The sequence below is a fragment of the Neophocaena asiaeorientalis genome, unplaced genomic scaffold (genome assembly GCF_003031525.2).
Source record: "Neophocaena asiaeorientalis asiaeorientalis breed wild unplaced genomic scaffold, Neophocaena_asiaeorientalis_V1.1 scaffold220, whole genome shotgun sequence".
Taxonomy (NCBI): domain Eukaryota; kingdom Metazoa; phylum Chordata; class Mammalia; order Artiodactyla; family Phocoenidae; genus Neophocaena; species Neophocaena asiaeorientalis.
This window is the reverse complement of record NW_020174042.1, coordinates 5571957-5590914: the sequence shown is the minus strand read 5'-3', so window position 1 is coordinate 5590914 and position 18958 is coordinate 5571957. Positions and strand designations below refer to the sequence as shown.

General features: G+C 38.8%; 2 protein-coding genes across 4 annotated transcripts in view; one reads left to right on the top strand and one right to left on the bottom strand.

Moving 5' to 3' along the window:
• Positions 1-6500, top strand: part of GOLM1 (golgi membrane protein 1) — a 53259-nt gene extending 46759 nt beyond the window's left edge. Inside the window, exon 10 of one of the 2 annotated variants that reach the window (XM_024753859.1) lies at positions 3678-6500. In XM_024753859.1, the coding sequence (XP_024609627.1) occupies positions 3678-3688 (11 nt within the window). In that variant the 3' untranslated portion in view covers positions 3689-6500. Of the gene's footprint in view, positions 1-3377 lie in introns of both variants that reach the window. The other variant, XM_024753858.1, reaches the window with a different exon arrangement.
• A 4697-nt stretch (positions 6501-11197) lies between these two features.
• The window catches only part of NAA35 (N-alpha-acetyltransferase 35, NatC auxiliary subunit), an 88196-nt gene continuing 80435 nt past the window's right edge, over positions 11198-18958 (bottom strand). For both annotated transcript variants that reach the window (XM_024753810.1, XM_024753811.1), the window contains 5 exons: positions 18810-18877; positions 16222-16362; positions 15495-15617; positions 12434-12514; positions 11198-11590 (listed from right to left, as the gene is read on the bottom strand). In XM_024753810.1, coding sequence (XP_024609578.1) covers positions 11531-11590; positions 12434-12514; positions 15495-15617; positions 16222-16362; positions 18810-18877 — 473 coding nt within the window. In that variant the 3' untranslated portion in view covers positions 11198-11530. The remainder of the gene's footprint in view (positions 11591-12433; positions 12515-15494; positions 15618-16221; positions 16363-18809; positions 18878-18958) is intronic.

Below are 18958 nucleotides of genomic sequence, written 5' to 3'. Positions count from 1 at the left end.
CATTGGTAATTTACTGTGAAATTTACCAATTTTCACAGTAAGGAATTATTTCCTCTCATCTTCTGAAGGTGACCGTTTAAAAAATATAAACTTGAGGATTTAAACCTTTCTGACAGGTTTCACTCAGTTGCACTTATTATCCTTTTTGAAGTTCACATTGTCCCACCTTCTTTGGCCAGTGGGGTCTTCCCCACTTTCGTCGGAACCTTTTGGTTCTTTTGTCCCTGTCCTGCTCAGCCACTGCTTCTCTCCACACAGTGCTTTTTCTCTGTGAGGGGCTCTACCTAGGAAGGACCCAGAAAGGAGCCAGTTGCAGAGGGAGCCTCTACCAGCTCCTTTGTCTTTACCATGGACACTCTGTGGTCACTTGCTGTGGGAGTAGCAGAAACACTGCCACTTCCAGCTGCAGTTCTCCCACTGGCCCAGGTACTTTCTGGTGTAAATCTGTTGGCTCTTAGGGCTTCTGTCGTTCTCAGGTCCATCTGATGCTCCATTGCTTCTCTCTGTTTTCTTTCGCTGCCCCTATCCTATGGGTCGCTGCCCATGGTTTGTTTTTAACCGTTTGTATTTGGGGGGTCTGCAGGACTCCTTGTCATCTAGTTTTTTTCTAAATGTTCTCCAGTTTTTGCGTTTTTAAATTTAGTTGCTTTATGTAGGGACTCTGAGAGATTCAAAAACTACACCACTGTTTCTACCATCTTTCCAGAATCCTCCCCTGCTTTCATATTTTACATTTAGATCTCTTGATTCATTTGAATCGTTTCAGATGTATTCAGGTGAATGGCACAAGGTGTGGGTCCAATTTTTGTTTTCCAAAGCTGTTTCCAATTGGCCCAACACCATCTTAATTCACCGTTTCAAAGTTAGTGATTTGAGGTGCTACTGTCATCAAACACTAAATTTTTATATGTACTTGGTCCTAATTTTTGGATTTTCTCTTTGTTCCATTGGTTTGTCTCTTGATTTGCAGGGTACCACATTACTCTTAACAGCTTTTTAAAAAAACATGTGTGGCAAGTTGAGTTCCTCTGGAAAATCCCAGCCAACATCTTTTTGAATAATCCTTCTTTCATTTTTGATTCCTTTTTGAATTCAGATTAGAAGTATATTAGATCTTCTCAGTGTATTTGTGTCTCTTACCCTCTTTTTCATATTTTGCATTTCTGCCTTTCTGATCTGTGTTGAGAATTATTTCGTCAGAATACCTTCCAGTTCAAAAATTTTTCCTTCAGCTATGCCTTATCTGTTCTTTTTCATTTCTAAACTTTCTACTTGGCCATTCTTTATGGGCCCTTATTCCTTGCTCATGTTTTCAAACATCTTTTATTTCTCTATCAGGGTTGTTTCATATTTTCCAATTGCAGTATCTGAAAACTTTGTGGGTGTTTCTATTTTGTTTCTGCAGGCTCTCCTCGATCCCTTGTTTCCTTGTTGTGTTTTGTGCTTCTTAACTGTGAGCTACTGCTTTCCTTGGAACTTTATCTGGGGGAAGTCTTTGAGGACTGAGTCACAGTTGGATTAGAGAAGGTCCTTTGCCTCTGCCAGTCTCAAGGAGGGTACTACAAACTCACAACCCTTTCAATAAAGTAGATTGTTGTCTTGAGGGTTGTTTTTGGACCACGTGGAAAAATGTGAGTTCTAAGTATATACCTGTACAATCATCTCATGCAGTTAAGAATCCCGCACCCCACACACTAGGCTTTCTTGCTGTCCCCCTTTCATTCCAAGTTTATTTCCTATTACCTTTAAGCCAAGGATGTGAACCTTTGGGGTTTCAGCTTTATATAGGCATCGCCTTCTTGACTCCCCACCTTGAGGGGAGCCCTTGTCTTTAGGGCCTGTCCTCCTGCACCTTTTGAAGCTGCAAAGGGAGAAGCCCAGAGTCTACAGGCTTCAGAAGTCCTCAGGGAAAAAGCTGGCCTTGATGCTTATTACCTTCAGGAGTTGATACTTCCACTTCAGTTTTGGCCTCAGATTCCTCCTTTTAGTGTCATTCATAGGCAATGCATTTTAATGTTTAATTAAAAAAACTTTTCACTTTTCATTTTGAAATAATTTGGAGTTTAAAAAAAAAAAACTAGTAAGAGTTTCCATATATCCTCCATCCAGGTCCCCCAAATGTTAACATCTTATGTAACCACAGTACAATTATCAAAATGAAGAAATTAATACTGATATAATGCTGTATCTATAGACATTATTCAAATTTCTTGAATTGTCCAACTAATATCCCTTTTCTGGTCCAAGATCTAAGCCAGGATCATACACTGCATTTAGCATTGTACTTAGTGTCTTTTAACCTGGAACCTTCTGTCTTTATCATTTATATCATTGATAATTTTTGAAGTGTTCTGGCCAGTTGTTCGGTAGAAAGCTGTTTAACAATGCATCCTTAAAAAATATCTTTCATATTTTATCCAGCATGTCACTCACTACAGTTGGTTGTTTGGGGTTTCTAAAACTGGAAGTCTTAAGTTGATTTTTAAATTATTTTCATAATTTTTTTTTTAATGCAAAAGATGAACACATTAGGAGTCAGAATTTTAAACAGATACAAGTTTTATGTGTGACTTTGCAGTGAAGCCCTGGGATCATTCATCCCTTATACCCAGGTGTCCTTGTAAGGACCCAGGTTGACCTTGTACCTGCTAAGACTTTAAACGAATTGAGGAGTTCGGCAAAGGAAAGAAGCTGAATGTTCTGTCAGCTCTTTTAAGAATTTTAAGTTGAAATCATTTTAAAATTATGTCATCAAGATAGTTTAAGACCCTGCTTGCTCCAGGGAGAATTAGAAGAAAGAGGCATTAGCTCCAACTTTATTAGAGAACTTAAGGCAGTCGTTTATTTAATAAAATTGTCAACCATTTAACGTGCAGTAGTTGTAAATGAAGATCTTGCTTTTAGGTTTTACTTGTGATGTGTCTTTTTACGTCCTTTGTGCATCAAAGGATAGAGTAAGGAGGCTGGAAGCCATGTCTAGACATCAGCTCTGTAATGAGAGCTTTGGCGTCACGAAAGCTGACCTAAGTTGCGAATGGCTTTTAGGAGGCAGTGTGCTTGCGGCTAGAGGTGCAGGAACAGAGATTCAGGCAACCCACAAGGTTCACGATCACGTCAAAAGTTCCATGAGAGTACGTTTTATATTGTCCATTTGACAGGATGTTATTTCACTCTTTCACACAATTACGGAGTTTTTAGATGGTTTAGCTATCTTGTCCTTGATTAGCAGTGCAATTCCAAATTGTAACGTTACTGTGGGAGATACAGTCCTCTTTATGACACAGCTTCTAGACATTTATGTCCAATGGGACCTGCCTGGGCTGGGTTTCTCAAAATGTTTAATACTAGAACATTATGTTGTTGTTTTCCTTTTTTAGTTCTTAACGCTGAAAATCAGAAAGGAGGCACAATAAATTCACTAGAACAGCGAGAAAAGAGGAATCACACACTCTGAACCAAACTGGAATCACACACTTTGTGTCAGAATTGAACAGAGATCACTACAAAATATTCATGAGGGATTGGATACTGTGAAATGCACTAAGTAAAATATCTAAAGATGATTCTTGTGGAGCTTTAGTTTGTATTTACTATGTAGGAAAATGAGACTGTCTTTGAGACACTTTTGAAGTGTCTGTATTGAGATGTCAAAATTGTCGAAATTTGTTGGCTAATAGGTATTTCATGAGAAGATCAACACCAGCAATAGAACACAGGTTCTCCTTCAAGTACGGCAGCAGTAGTTCTACTGTGGAAGTAACTTCTGACGTGAAGGAGGCCCACCGCACTTGCAGAGCTCCTCGTCCTCGGTCCCCTCTGGAGTCATTCTCTTCTCCACATGCTGTGCTGAGTGATGGGTACCAGCCCCTGTTATTTCCCCTCGGTGGGCACTGAATGATTTTTGGTTTGTCTTCTTGTACCCACCTCTGGTTCTGACAATCAGTGGCCTAGGGCGCTGAGTGTTAACACAAACATCACTAGCAACGGTGTTAAACAAGTCTAAACACAAAGGTGTTCTGTGCGATAATTTTTTAAAAGATTACTTGTATAATAACCCTTGTCATTAATGTACAAAATGCTTTTAAGTGACTTGTAATTTGAATACTTGTGATGTATACTTGCTTTGCTTAATATGTGTGGGCAAAGCAAAATCTTGTGTAACAAGTCCTTAGACTTTTGTGGATTAGACTTTTGACACAGCAGGGGCCAAAGCAGAGCTGACCCTGGCTGCCTGCGGCAGAACAGTGAGGGCAGCACAGTACTGTGGGGAGAACCGCCTACTTCGCTACTAGAAGAAAAGAAGAGAAAGTTAATGTTGAAGGATATACATACATCATTACAGATTAGAAAGTCAAGAGAAATGCAGTAGTTGTTTGTGTCAGTTTACATTTAGCATGTGGTAAAGGACTATCACAAAACTGATTTAAAAATCAAAAGTTAATCTGAAAACGACTAATCATAATTTACATTAATAGTGACGTCAGGTTTGACTCGAGTTGGTTCTTAACATTTTAAGGTAAATAGGCTCTTGCCGGGCTTGTGAATGACTGGCAAAGTCACACTAATGACCTTTAGTGAGGCTCTCTAAAGGGTAGGTGGGTGGTGATGCTTATTAAAATACATTTTGAGTCATGGGATTTGAGATGCAGGGGCCTCAGGTCATTGGACATAACTAACTCCCTTGTTTACAGAGAAGAAACGGGCCCGGAGTTCTGAAGCTTCTCCAGGCCAGCAGCCCGTGAGCTGGAGTGCCTGCGTCCCGGCCAGCTGTGGACTCCGGGTGCCACTGGCAGTCACCGAGGGCAGGTCCTGGTTTGCATTCAGGTTAAGATGTCCAACTCGAATGCTGTGTGATATTCTCTTACCTAATCACTAAGATTCAACTTTCTACCCAGAAGAGGCAACTGAATAAGGGTATAAAAGTAGCTTTATAAATCTAAGTCCTTGTCAAGCCTCCCTCTGTGTCTTAGTCTTAGGGTTGATATTCTCTCTTGCTTAGCCTTTATTCATCTCATGTTTAATCAGTGTGCCTAGAGTTGCTGAGAAATAAAACACTGTTAGTTCAACTTTTAAAACTGCTTTCAGTTTTCCCTTCATCCCCTGTTGGATCCCTAAGGAATCAGCTTGTAAACTGTGGATTAAGCATGGTGGTTTGCCTTATAAATTCAACCTTTCGTGGAATGAGATGTCATTGTAAATTTAAAAAATCATGATTTCATCTCCTATACAGAGGCACCAAAAGGCCATTTGTTCAGGAGGTGTGTACTTTAGCTGTTTCTTCAAGCAGTCATGCTTTATTACTGTTGACTTCCCTTGGGATCACAGACACCTCTTCCAAGGAATAATCTAGAGGTGTCATGGTTATTTAAAAAACAAACAAAACCTGTGTAATAAGCATCAAATAGATATCAGACCCCCAACCTTGGTCTTTTGGGTTCACCCAAAATTAAACCAGCAGGTAGTCCAATTTTTAATAGGTTTATATAAACTCTTTGATTCACAACCCTCCTCTATACTCTCAGATGGTGAGCAGACAGGAGTGATGATTCAGTTGATCTTTTTTCCTGCAGGTAGGACTGCAGATGAAGATTCCCTAAAGCAATTTTGGATTAGATTTCATGAATTATCTTAATCACCACACACAGTATATACCTTTGTGCGATAGAATTTGAGAAACAAACCATTATCTGTTAAGTCAGTATGCTGTCATTAAATAACTAGATTGATAACTAGCCTGATAGTTTTAATTGGTAATAGGTGGCTATCTATTCATAGTAGAACTTGGAATGGTGAAAGAGAATTGTGATTTCAGGGTCCTTTAAGGTCCAGGGGGAATTGGTCTATTCCCACTATGTATTTTAGCCTAAAAGATTATTATAAATAAATAATTTATAGGACACTCAACAACTTCTAACACTTGTCTTTGAAATAAGTTTGAAAACAAATATATACATTTTAAAGTTTCCATTAACTGTGGGTTATATTAACATTTTTTCACAGTTAGCTTAGACTGAAAATGTTCATTAGTGTTAGAAAGTTGGGGAAATGGCTTATCTCGTGTATTTAAATGTCTGTGTTTGTACTATTTCAGCTCAGAGGGCAACACTTAAAGTGTACTAACTAAGCCATGTTCTGTAACAGCTGGCTTGTGAAATTCTGGTAACATGTACACGGAAGGATTACGCAGAAGTAGTTATCTTGTCATGCACTTTAAAAAAACAAACAAAGAAACAAAAATACTAAACTAAAATGCTTCTGTCCTTGTTGGTGCGCCTGTGAAACACATCTCTGGGAAAGTTACATGACTTGAAATATTCTCATCTGTAAACTATATATAAACTTAAGGTGACATTCTTATAAACCAGGACCCTAACCAAGACAAATGCCTATTTTTAATCCACAAATGCCTATTTTTTTATCCTTACTCCTTAGAATAAAATTAAATATTCTAGGGACTTGCCTGCTGGTCCAGTGGTTAAGACTTTGCCTTCCAATTTAGGGGGTACGGGTTCAATCCCTGGTCAGGGAGCTAAGATCCCACATGCCTTGCAGCCAAAAAACCAAAACATAAAACAGAAGCAGTATTGTAACAAATTCAATAAAGACTTTAAAATGGTCCACATCCAAAAAAAAAAGTTCTAAAGTAGAACAAAAATCCTGAGTCAAGTGACATAGGTTTAATACTTCATACCCCTACAGAGATTCTAATACTGTGGGAGTGCTTGGTAAATATTTGACTTTTTAAAGTCCAAGTAAGTGACTGTAACTGACCAGTGTTTTGCCTTTTAGAACCTTTATAAACAGATTTAGATGAACAAATGCCTTTTTAGAATGAATGTTAATAAACACATGGGAATTAGGATAGAAAACTCAAGGCTTATTAAGAGGTAAGCCGGAGTCTTTGTGGAAGAGCTCCTGATGTTAGAGCTTGCTTTTTACTAATTTCCCTCTCTTAAAGCTGTAATGAAATGCAATGGAACCTCCAGTATAATGTAACATGTCTGCCTTTATCCAGAAATCAAACCTTCACCTGAATGTTTTAACTCAGTCCAAAAAAGCTGCTGCATTATCAACATTTAACATCTGAGCATCATTTAAAAGAGTAGTTCTGTGACCTTAACCAGCAGTCTACAACTGCCAGTTTTTTCCCTGTGAAGGGTATCTTGGTATAATAACATCTTTGCTCTTGTTTTTTGAGAGGGGTTCATTCAGAAGTTATTCGGAGAGTCAACAGATAACACATCTGTGGTCAAAACAAAGCACCACACTTTCCTTTAAACTTGGCTTAATGTTTGAATTCTAAACAGAAGGTTGCAGGTATTTTATCTTTGCAGTAGTTTAGAAATTCAGAGTTTTACATAACTTTATGTGATCCTGGAAAAGCTGATACATTCTCTTTTTAAATAGAAGGCAGTGTTAGCAGAAAAAAGTCTGAAAAAAGAGAAAAGAGAAAACAGAAAAGAGTCTTATAGTTTAAGTGAATGCAACTTCTTCACTTCACTGGAAGCAAACTGTTTAGGGGTAAAGCTACCAGACTCCCAACTTGCCACCTCCAAGTTCCTACTTCCAAATTCCTCTGCACTCTTAGTGTCCTGTGTTCTCACCATCAAGTGTCTCTGCTATTAAAGGGAACCCCGGAGGCCTTGTTTTACCTCCTCTATTCAGTTTTCCAACAAATTGCGTCCAGGATGTCTTTTACATTTTTAAAAGATCCACATCCCGTTAACTGAGTGAGCAGGTTCTGGAACAATGAAGGCCTTTTTCTCAAGTTTATACTACAGCTGGGAAGACAGAAACAATTAACTATTTAAATTACAACGGAAAATGCTAAGCACTTTTAAAGGGTTCGGCCTGAACCAGGAGATGGAAATGCCTTCTCTGAAGATGTCACATTTCATCTGAAACTCGAAGGATAAAGGGAAGCTATCCAAGAGAAGAGGCTTGCTGGTCAGAGGAAAAGCAACAGAGCTGCAGCTTGAGAAGCCAAGGGGAGAGGGCAGAAATGAAGTGGCCAAACTGGGCGTCGGTGGGTGAAGACTATATCATTAACCAGAGAATAGTGGATCTTTTACGATCATACCAGCTCCTCCGAGGCAATGACTCTGTCTCCGTTACTTCACCCCACTCACTCACACCTCAGCTTACTCTCCAGATTCTGCCCCACCCCTTCAAGAAATGTCTCCCTGTTGCCGCCAGCAACCTTTGTCAGATCCAATGGGCCCATTTTGGTCCTTATCTTAGGCCTTCCAGTTGTTTGTGGCCCTGCATTGTTTATTTTCTGGCTAAATCTCCTTTGCATGCTTTGCATAGCCGGAGTGGAACTCTCCTAAACTTTTCTAAACAGGGTGCTCTTTGACCAATAACTGAGGTAATGTTTTAGAAAAGTCAGAGTCTTGAAAATAGTGACATAAAAACTTTGCCAGAAGGTGGCAGGGCATGATTTTAAGGTGCTCAGTTATGTTTCATCTACCTGCTCCCCCCACCCCTGTTCCCTGGCCCACTCTTAGAACTTGGCTGTCCCAACTCTATTCCTTGGGACCAATCTCAGGCTCTTCTACAGGCTCCCTGAGCAATTGCAACCCCCAGTCTAGGCTTTAGTTTACATCTTTGCAGCCACTTAGTCCTCAGTTCATGTCTACCCAAGAATGCACCTTTCAGCTCCACACCAGACTACTTGCTGTCTTCACTAGGATGTCTTTCAGCGATATCTCAACAGGGAATTCCCTGGTGGTCCAATGGTTAGGACTCCACGCTTCCACTGCTGGGGGACCTGGGTGACCCGCATTCTTATAGCTTGCCTCAGGTGGTTCTTGGTGGTTTGCAAAATCTTGCTGTTTTTTATCCTCCATGCATTTTCTTTTAATTCTTTCTTCTACTGCCTCTTTTCTACCATTTCTTTGTCTTTTTTGTTTGAAGTATTCAGAAATTACCAGCCAGAAACAGCCAGTTCCCCCTGGTTGGGGAACTAAAATATCGCAAGCCACACAGCCGGAAAAAAAAAAAAAAAAAAAGACATCTCAGCATCTAAAACAATCTTTATCCCCAAACCTTGTCTCCTATTTTGCCTATATAAGCAAATGGCACCACTCCATCTAGTTATCAAAGCTATAAAACCTACGAATCATCACCCTTGATTTCCACAAACTCACCCAATCATTACCAAGTCCTGTACCTCCTTTATCTTTTGATTCTATTCACTTTCCTCTATTCCCTCTGCCACTACCTTAATTAAGACCAGCCATCATTTCCTCTCACCAAAGGAGCTTCCCTGCCTACAGCCTTGTTACCTTTTGAACCAGCAGTCTTGAGCAAGCAGATCTGATTTGATCCTTTTGTTGCCCCGAATCAAACCTTTTAGTGGTATCCACCGACATCAGACAGTCAAATTCATTCACCTGGCTTCCCAGGTTCTGGAGGACTGGCCTCCCCTTACTTCTCAAGCACATCCCTCCAGTCCCTTGTCCTGCTCTATACTTTAGTCAAACTGCCACCTTCTCATCTCAAGCTTGTGCACATCTGTGTCCCTGTCTAGGACCCCTTTAACAGCTAATGCCTCTTAACCTTTGGGACCCAGATGAGATGGAGACTTTCTCCGTAAATCTTTTATGTAAGGTGGCTCTCCTACACCAGCATACTGCGTTTCCCCAGGATAAAGACCTGTCTGCTTTTCTGCATTCTTAAGGTTGTTAGATCTGTGAGGGGAGAGGTGGTCTTATTTACCCCATCATTTTTTTTAGCACCTCGAATGGCAGATATTTTAAAAGTTCTAAAAAATGTAACTTTCAGCTTTTCTGATTAGAAACCTGCAGTTAACACGTAGGAACACTCTGCTCTTAAGAAGACCCACTCCTGAAAAAACAGCCTTAGGTGCTCTCTAATTAGGCAGAACACTTGCTCAGTAACCTTCATTTACATTAGCTGACCTAATTAGACATTTAAAAAATGCCAGAGTGCCCTCTTAATCCAACAGTCCCTGGTGGCCCTGACCCGCATTCTTCTAGCTTGCCTCAGGTTCTTCTTGGTGGTTTGCAAAATCTTGCTGTTTTTTATCCTCCATGCATTTTCTTTTAATTCTTTCTTCTACTGCCTCTTTTCTACCATTTCTTTGTCTTTTTTGTTTGAAGTATTCAGAAATTACCAGCCAGAAACAGTGTTTCTTCTTAAAAAACTAACCAAATAGCTAACAACAGGTATATTCTTTATCTCTTCATAGCTCAAGTTTCTACTGTACAGCCTACTTTATTTTTAAAGACTTCTGGATTCTGAGATTTCCGGATGCCTACGGGCTGTTCCTGGATGACACACGTGTCGCCAGTCTACTTCAACAGCCACGAAGGAGGGGGTCAGGAAAGTTCTTACTCCGTAGCCGGCAAGATCTGCTCAGGTTAGCTGCTTGCAAATATTTCCAGAAATAAAGTTTCAATAATCACATTTGCAAGAAAGGTGTCAAATAAGAATTAGGATATTTGAAACTCAGAAACCACAGAGCAAATATAAAATGGTTGCTAGTCTTAAGCCAAGCCAAAAGTCAATTTAAGTTAGGCGCAGGTAGCTCATTCTGCTAATAGTATTGCTTCCTGTGGAGGAGAAGGAAAGGCCCCCAGAGGCCATGGCAGCTTGACACAGAACAGCAGAGCAGAGACAGGAAGAGGAACTGGCAGCAAAGAAGGGTGAAGCCACTGGCACTGGGCATTTGTAGGTATAGGTGATTTAAGTCAATTTTCAAAGCCAGAGGATGCTGGAAAGACCCCGATTGAAAATGTCTGATGGGTTAAACTGTGAAGTAGTAAACAAAAAGGAGTATGCCGTGTTGAAACCTAACTCTAAAAATGAACAAATCTATACAGTCTTATCTTTTGAATAATGTCACTAGCAAACATGATGTGTAATCTTTTAAAAGTGCCAAAAGTATCAGTTAAAGGATTAAAAAAAAATCTATATTCTGACAGGTATATAATTTAAGATCCATGACACATAAAATCACAATCCCCGTGTAATTTAGTCTCCCTATATAGCTAGGAGCCCCCCCCCAAATCCCTTTAAAATGTATTTTGCCCAAATCCCATGTGTTTAAAAAAATCCCTTAATTTGAAACTTCTTTTGGATAATGTTTGAACTACTCAAACATTAGGAGTAATAAACACCTTCAATTCTTAACATGTATCAACGAAGTGCTATTGTTTTTCATCTCCAGTAGTGCATTTTTTGTCAAGAAATTTATTAACCTTTACAAACACTATTTTCACTCAATCATTCATAAAAAATGATTTCTGAGTAAATCTGTAATAAAACCATATAATGTTCATCAATGCATTCAATAAGACCAGTTTCATCCATGGAACATAATAAACCACTTTAAAACAGCAGTTTTCATTCACGTCATGTAAGGCTGTCAAATTAAAAGTATTCCTTATAATGGGTTGTTACCCAAGAAATCCATTTCACTTCATGTAAGACTGATGGATAGATCCTCTAAGAGTAGAATCTGAAAGTAGACTTCACCTCTTTGGTCACCTTTTCAGTCTCTCTTTCAAACAAGTTTCACAACAGGAAAATATTTGTGAGCAGAGAAATCAAACTCAGGAGGAACCTGTAAAGAAAACAAAGTCAATTTATGTATCTTATACATATTCAGACAGTAAACAAAATAAAGACTATTATAATTTTAGAGTTTCTCATGTTTTTAGAGACAAGGCAGCACAAAAGAGATTTAAAACAAAATGATGTAGCTTATCTCTGGATTTATGAAGCTCATTAGAAAACATGCTGAGCAGCGGTTTTCTAACTTCAGAGAATAGTTAACAAAGGAAAATGGACTTAAATTACAGGAAACGGTCATGGGCCAGCAATTTTTTTTTTAGTTCCAGGGTCGCTGATACTCCTGAGCAATGAAATGAATCACTGCTAAAGCAGAGCAGGAGATAAGAGAGATCATAGCAAAGTAATGGGAGTACACAAACAGACGTTATGCATATAATGGGCAAATGCCACCGAAAATGCCTCGGTGGTTGGCCTCTTCTGCACCGAATGTTGATACAGCACTAATGATACAAAAGCATTACCGATGGAAGCTAACAGAATCTTCCATGTCCTGAGCCATTAAAGGCTCTAATTATTGAAGCATTCACTTTTCTAAAGGCAGATGACTTTTTAAATAACTCGCCCATAAATTTGTTTACACACATTTTCTTTGATTACCTTAAGTCATTCAGTAATTTACATGGAAGCAAAGACTTTAGAGATTTTAAGTCAACAAAATCTTTAAGTTTCAAGGAAAAACAGCAAGCTCTGATCTATTTTCTGCCACTGAATCTCTTTTAGAATAGTTTTTATGAGTGTTTTGACTTTTTGGTAATATTTATTCATCTTACTGAAAAAAAAATGAAGTTTTACAATAAATTAAGACCATTTATTTTCCCTACAATATACTTACCTTAGATTCCTTTTTGTGTCCTCCTGCCAATAACTTCACAACCACAAAGTTGGGTTTGGCAACCTTTAAAATTCTATTGACCTAAACAATGAGCAACATTAAGCTATCAAAACATAAAATTCATAGTCAAAATGTATTTATTTATAGATAATAAGAGGAAATTGGCACAATGTACGTGTTGCTATTTTATTAAAATAAAATATTTTATTAAAAGGCAATTTAAAAACATGAACACCATCATACGTCTTTTAGTAACACAGAACTCTAGTAGTCAACCATGAAGACTTGAAAGGGCTACTGTATCTCTTTTTCATTAAAATGAAAGATATTACACTGCAAAGTCTTACAAAGACAATACAATGTAGTGTTTGGGGCATGGACTCTGAAGTTAAGCTGTCCGTTTTCAAATTCCAGCTTTGCCACTAACTAGCTATGAAACCTCTGGAAGTTTTCTAACCTCTCTCTTCCTTAGTTTCTTCATCTGTAAAAATAGGGATAATAATTTACCTTTCCCACAAAGACTTGTTCTGAGGATTAAGTGAGTTAATATATATTATGAGCTGAGACCCACACCTGGCAGGTAATAAGTGTCCTTTAAGTGTTAACTGTTACTTCTGACAACCATTTGTCTAAAAGACTTCTCCTGAACACATGAATAACAATGGAATGAAATATTCACTTCTCTTAAGAGGAAGTAATGGGCAACTTGAAGGAAAACAAGTTCCCATTGCCCTCTTAGTGACCTCACTTGACACGTCACCACGAGTTCAGGAACTGCTTCTCCTCAGCTCCAGATCACACATCCACTTACCTACATGACTACTCCATTTGGACATCCAAAAGCCATGTCCAAAACTGAGCTCCAGACCTTCCCAGCCCTGCCTCCCCCATGCTCCAGCCTGCAGTCTTCCCTACATGACTCAATCTACCCTGGTGGTGCTCAGGCCAAAAACCTCAAAACCATCCTTGACTCTTTTTCTCTTACCCCACATCCAATCCATCACCATCAATCAATCCCATTGACTAGGCCTTAAAATTCACAAGAGGACGCAATCACTTCTGATCCACTAGCACCACCACCTTTCAACTGGATCATAGCTATGGCCTCTAACTGGCTCTCCTGCTTCCACCCTTGGTCCCACCACAGTCTATTTTCAGCACAGTGGCCAGAGTGATCCTTTAGGACAAAAATCAGATCTGGTCACATCTCCGCTCAAAACTCTCCAACAGCTCACCCCCTTGTTCACCTCACTCCAACACAAAGCCCTTGGCGGGCTTCTCTGGTGGCGCAGTGGTTGAGAGTCTGCCTGCCGATGCAGGGGACACAGGTTCGTGCCCCGGTCCGGGAAGATCCCACGTGCCGCGGAGCGGCTGGGCCCGTGAGCCATGGCCGCTGAGCCTGTGCTCCACAACAGTGAGAGGCCCGTGTACCGCCAAAAAAAAAAAAAGCCCTTGGCTGTTCTTCAAATACAACAGGGCACACTCCTACCTCTGCACCTTTACACATAGTGGATCCCTCTGCCTAGAAGGCTCCATCCCCAGAGGGCCACGTGACTTGCTTCTTCACCTTCTTCCAGGACTTGCTCAGTGGCCAACTTATTTAAAAATGTCTAATCCCCTCCACCTGCCTCCTTGTAGCATTCACTATCCCTGTTCCCAGCTTGATCTTTCTTCATAGTACTTATGATCTTCTAATACACTATATAACATTTATTTATTTACTGTTTGCCTCCCCTGCCCCCAGGAGGGCCCAGATTTCTGTGTTTTTTCCCTGCTGGAACCTACCAGAGTGCTTAGGACCTAGTAGGCACTCAACAATATTTGTTGAGTTAAATAAATGAAGTCCACTAAAAGAAATATTCCATCTATTATAGGCACCTTCCTCTAATTTTTATACTCCCCTCTTTTATTTTCTTTCATTATGTGACTATATATGATTTTTTTAAAAAGTCATCCCTCTCCTACCCCTCTTCCCTAAGGCACTTAGCAACCCTCCTAAGAAGCAAACACTGTTATTAATTCTTATGTATCTTTCCAGAGATATGTTATATTCATATAATATTGCCACACATACATGTAGTCTTCCTTTCTTCCCCTTGACTGAAAGGGCAGCATACTATACATACAGATTTTAAGCTTGCTTTTTAAACTTCTTATATTCTGAAGAACATTCCATTACAGTAAATAAATATCTTCCTTGTCCTTTTTAGGGCTGCACGGTACTCTACTGCATGATGAAAAGGCATGTAACAGTTCCCTCTGATGGACACTAAAGTTTCCTCATTTTTTTACTATTACAAATCCTGCTGTAATAAATACTCTTGTATATTCATCATTTCCCACATGTGCACATGTATCTATAAGATAAATCCCAAGAAGGAGAATTTCTGGGCCTAAGGACATGTGATTTTTGACAGATTGCTAAATACCCTTCCATGGAGGCTGTACCAAGATATACTCCACAAAATGGTCTGTGTTACAGGTAACTCTCATTTACAGAATAAATGCATTTCAATAAAATTAGGTATAAATTATGAAACTAACAAAAGGCTGAAACAGTATTTTATATTTTACAAGTTCTAAACTCTGTAGAATGATACTCAAAATAGTCTTCATTTTAAATGGTCAAGTGGAATACAGTTATTTTTACTTCCTGTGATAATTGACCAGATCACCTTTTAGACTTAAGATTTATATAATTATATTTTAATACAGTAAACTATAAATCAAAAATTTTAAATCTTAACATAACTGAACTGTGCATCAATCTGGATCTTATTTCTATTCTTTCTGCTTACTTTATGGTTCTAAGTCTTCATTTCTCTTTGCATTGATTTCTAAATGTACACAAAGGAGATATTTACATCACTTCTTTCATCAAATAATTTTAAGTCTGACAAGGTTAGGTTAGCAAAGCTTTTTGAAATCCTTAGCAGGAACACTGACAGGCTTCATTTATTAATACTGTAAGGTTCATTTTATAATTAAACTGACATCCAGTAGTAAGATAGGTACTTCCTGCCAAGCTTTTCCTCTAGAATTACTGTGACTGCAGTCTTACCTCATGGTCTGGGTTTGGGATATTTTCCAATATCATTTTTGCCTGCTGAAAGTGCTTACTAGCTGCCACATACAGTTCGGGAGACTGAGGAGGAGGGCTATATTTATTGAGGTCAGACATTTCCTAAAAAAAAGAAATACTATTATTTAAAACATGCTTAATATGAAAAAACTCTAAAATACCTTTTTTTAATTAAAGAATTCTACATTTATTATCCATTCACATACAGACACTAAAGCAAACACTTGGCATGTCCCTATTTTTTTTTTTTTTTTTTTTTTTTTGTGGTCCACGGGCCTCTATCTGTTGTAGCCTCTCCCGTTGATGAGCACAGGCTCTGGACGCGCAAGCTCAGCAGCCATGGCTCATGGGCCCAGCCGCTCTGCGGCATGTGAGATCTTCCCGGACCGGGGCACGAACCCGTGTCCCCTGCATCGGCAGGTGGACTCTCAACCACTGTGCCAACAGGGAAGCCCCCTATTCAATTTTCAACCTTCATATACCACACCTCATATTATTCTCATATTTAAATAACTGTTAATGTGATGAGTATATCCAAAATCAAATAATTTTCCTACTATTTAAAACTGCTATTTTATTACTTTATCCCATTGATCCAATACTAGTTTGACTTGACTATTTTAACAAAATGGCTAGGTACGAACAGCCCATATCCAAGGAGGTCTAAGACTAACTATTTTACAATTATTTTAAGGAGCAGGTTCACCTTGAACTGCAGATAGTGCACTGGCGGTGGTGTCATTACACTGTTGAATGGAGCAAATCTGTGCTCGTATCGAACTTGTTCACTATCGAGCTCAAACTTGGGTTTTCGTACTTTGCCATCCATGTCAAATGCTACCATGGTCTACAGTGAAAAAAGAGAGAAAAACAGATGGTATTAATATGAAAATGTGAACATCCTCATTAATACAGAATAGAAAACAAGAAACAGCTGTTTACACATAGTTAATCAAAAAAAGGCTCAGAAATCAGAAACAGGGAGAGAAAAACTGACTTTAGTATTCATTTTGATATCCTGAGCCACCTTTTATACAAAAAATGTTCAAGTTCCAATGTCTAATATATTACTAATTTTCCTAGTGAAATGATGCCACATGCACATTATTCTTCCTAATGCTTTTATAATAGCTTTGAAACCTTCAAGTAAAAGCTCCTGAAGAAAAAGCAGAATATAATTTTTATAAGAAAAGCATTGGTCCTGTTTTTCACACAGAAGTCCATATTGTTTTATGTATTTTAATATAAGTTGCCTTAAATAATTTCTTGAACTGCCAAGCACAACTTAAGAGTTACTAACTCCTGAAAATGGCTGCTTTGCTTAAGCCATTTACTGTGGAGCTTGCCCCATTCCTAATACACTTCTAAAAAAAATCCAGACCCCATCTCTTCTAAGAAACCTTTCCTGATCATCAATCAGAAGTAAACTCTTCCTTCTCTTAGTACCTATGCCACATATATGTCACCTGGCCTGTCATTAACTAGGCACGTGACACAAGGATCACATCTGATTAGACTTGGTATGCTGCAATGTAGCCAGTACAAGATATCTGACACATGACAAGGGTTCAATATTTGTTAAACAAATTAGTAAACCACTAGACTTTGAAAAAAGGTAATTTTCAAGCAGATAGTAAAAATAAAGGTGAAATTAGAACCTGGAAAGAATCACAGAAGAGGGTTCATTTTATTGGGTTGGCCAAAAAGTGCCTTCGGTTTTCAAGAAAAAATAAAAGACACATTTTTCATTTTCACCAAGAACTACATTGAACAACATATTCACCCTTTCTGTTCCACTACCTTCTGCATTTTTCAGGCAACTTCATAATTCCATCTTCCCAAAACTTTTTATCTTTTTGAGCAAAGAACTGTTCCAGGTGCCTTTCATAGTCTTCCAGGGAATTGAAATTTTTTCCATTAATAGAATTTTGTAAAGACCGAAATAAATAGAAATCCGAAGGTGCAATGTCTGGTGAATACGGTGGATGAATCAGAACTTCCCAACCAAGCTGTAACAGTTTTTGCCTGATCATCAAAGAAACAGGCAGTCTTGCGTTATCCTGATGGAAGATGATGCGTTTTCTGTTGAACTAATTCTGGATGCATTTTGTCGAGTGCTGCTTTCAGTTGGTCTAACTGGGAGCAGTACTTGTTGAAATTAATCGTTTGGTTTTCCCGAAGGAGCTCATAATAGAGGACTCCCTTCCAATCCCACCAAATACACAACATCACCTTCTTTGGATGAAGACCAGCCTTTGGTGTGGTTGGTGATGGTTCATTTCACTTGCCCCACAATCTCTTCCGTTCCACATTATTGTACAGTATCCACTCCTCACTGTCCGTCACCATTTGTTTTAAAAACGGAACGTTTTCATTACGTTTAACAGAGAATCCCATGCACAAATACGGTCAAGAAGGTTTTTTTTCGCTAAACTTGTATGGAACCCAAACATCAAAGCGATTCATATAACCAAGCTGCTGCAAATGATTTTCAGCGCTTGATTTGGCTATTTTGAGTATGTTGTCTATCTCCCGCATGGTATAACGTTGATTGTTCTCAATTAATGTCTCAATTTGATCGCTATCAACTCCAACTGGTCTACCCGACCATGGAGCATCGTTTTGTCCGTCACCATTTGTTTTAAAAACGGAACGTTTTCATTACGTTTAACAGAGAATCCCATGCACAAATACGGTCAAGAAGGTTTTTTTTCGCTAAACTTGTATGGAACCCAAACATCAAAGCGATTCATATAACCAAGCTGCTGCAAATGATTTTCAGCGCTTGATTTGGCTATTTTGAGTATGTTGTCTATCTCCCGCATGGTATAACGTTGATTGTTCTCAATTAATGTCTCAATTTGATCGCTATCAACTCCAACTGGTCTACCCAACCATGGAGCATCGTTCAGCGAGAAATCTCCAGCACAAAACTTCGCAAACCACTTCTGACACGTTCGATCAGTCACAGCACCTTCTCCACACACTGCACAAATCTTTTTTTGCGTTTCGATTGTGTTTTTACCTTTCTTGAAATAATAAAGCATAATATACCAAAAATGTTGCTTTTCTTCCATTTCAATATTAAAATGGCTACACAAAAATTCACCAATTTTGATGTCTTTTTTTAAATGCACACTGAATATGACAGCTGTCACATACAATCTAACAAAATTGTTTCGAATGAAGTTAAAGACAACTAAGTGCTACCAGAGCCATCTTACAGAAAAAAACGGAACGAACTTTTTGGCCAACCCAAGAATTAAACAATGTAATAGCAATGTAGCAACTTACTTTAAACATTCCAGCACACATGTTCTGATACGCCTGGCTCATTGTGATCTCTCGGCTCAGTGGGCGAACTGTAATTAGAAAGAAAATCATCCAAACTCTTTCCCCCTTCCTCTTGCATTACTGCAGGAGAAATCTAAATTTAAAAAAAA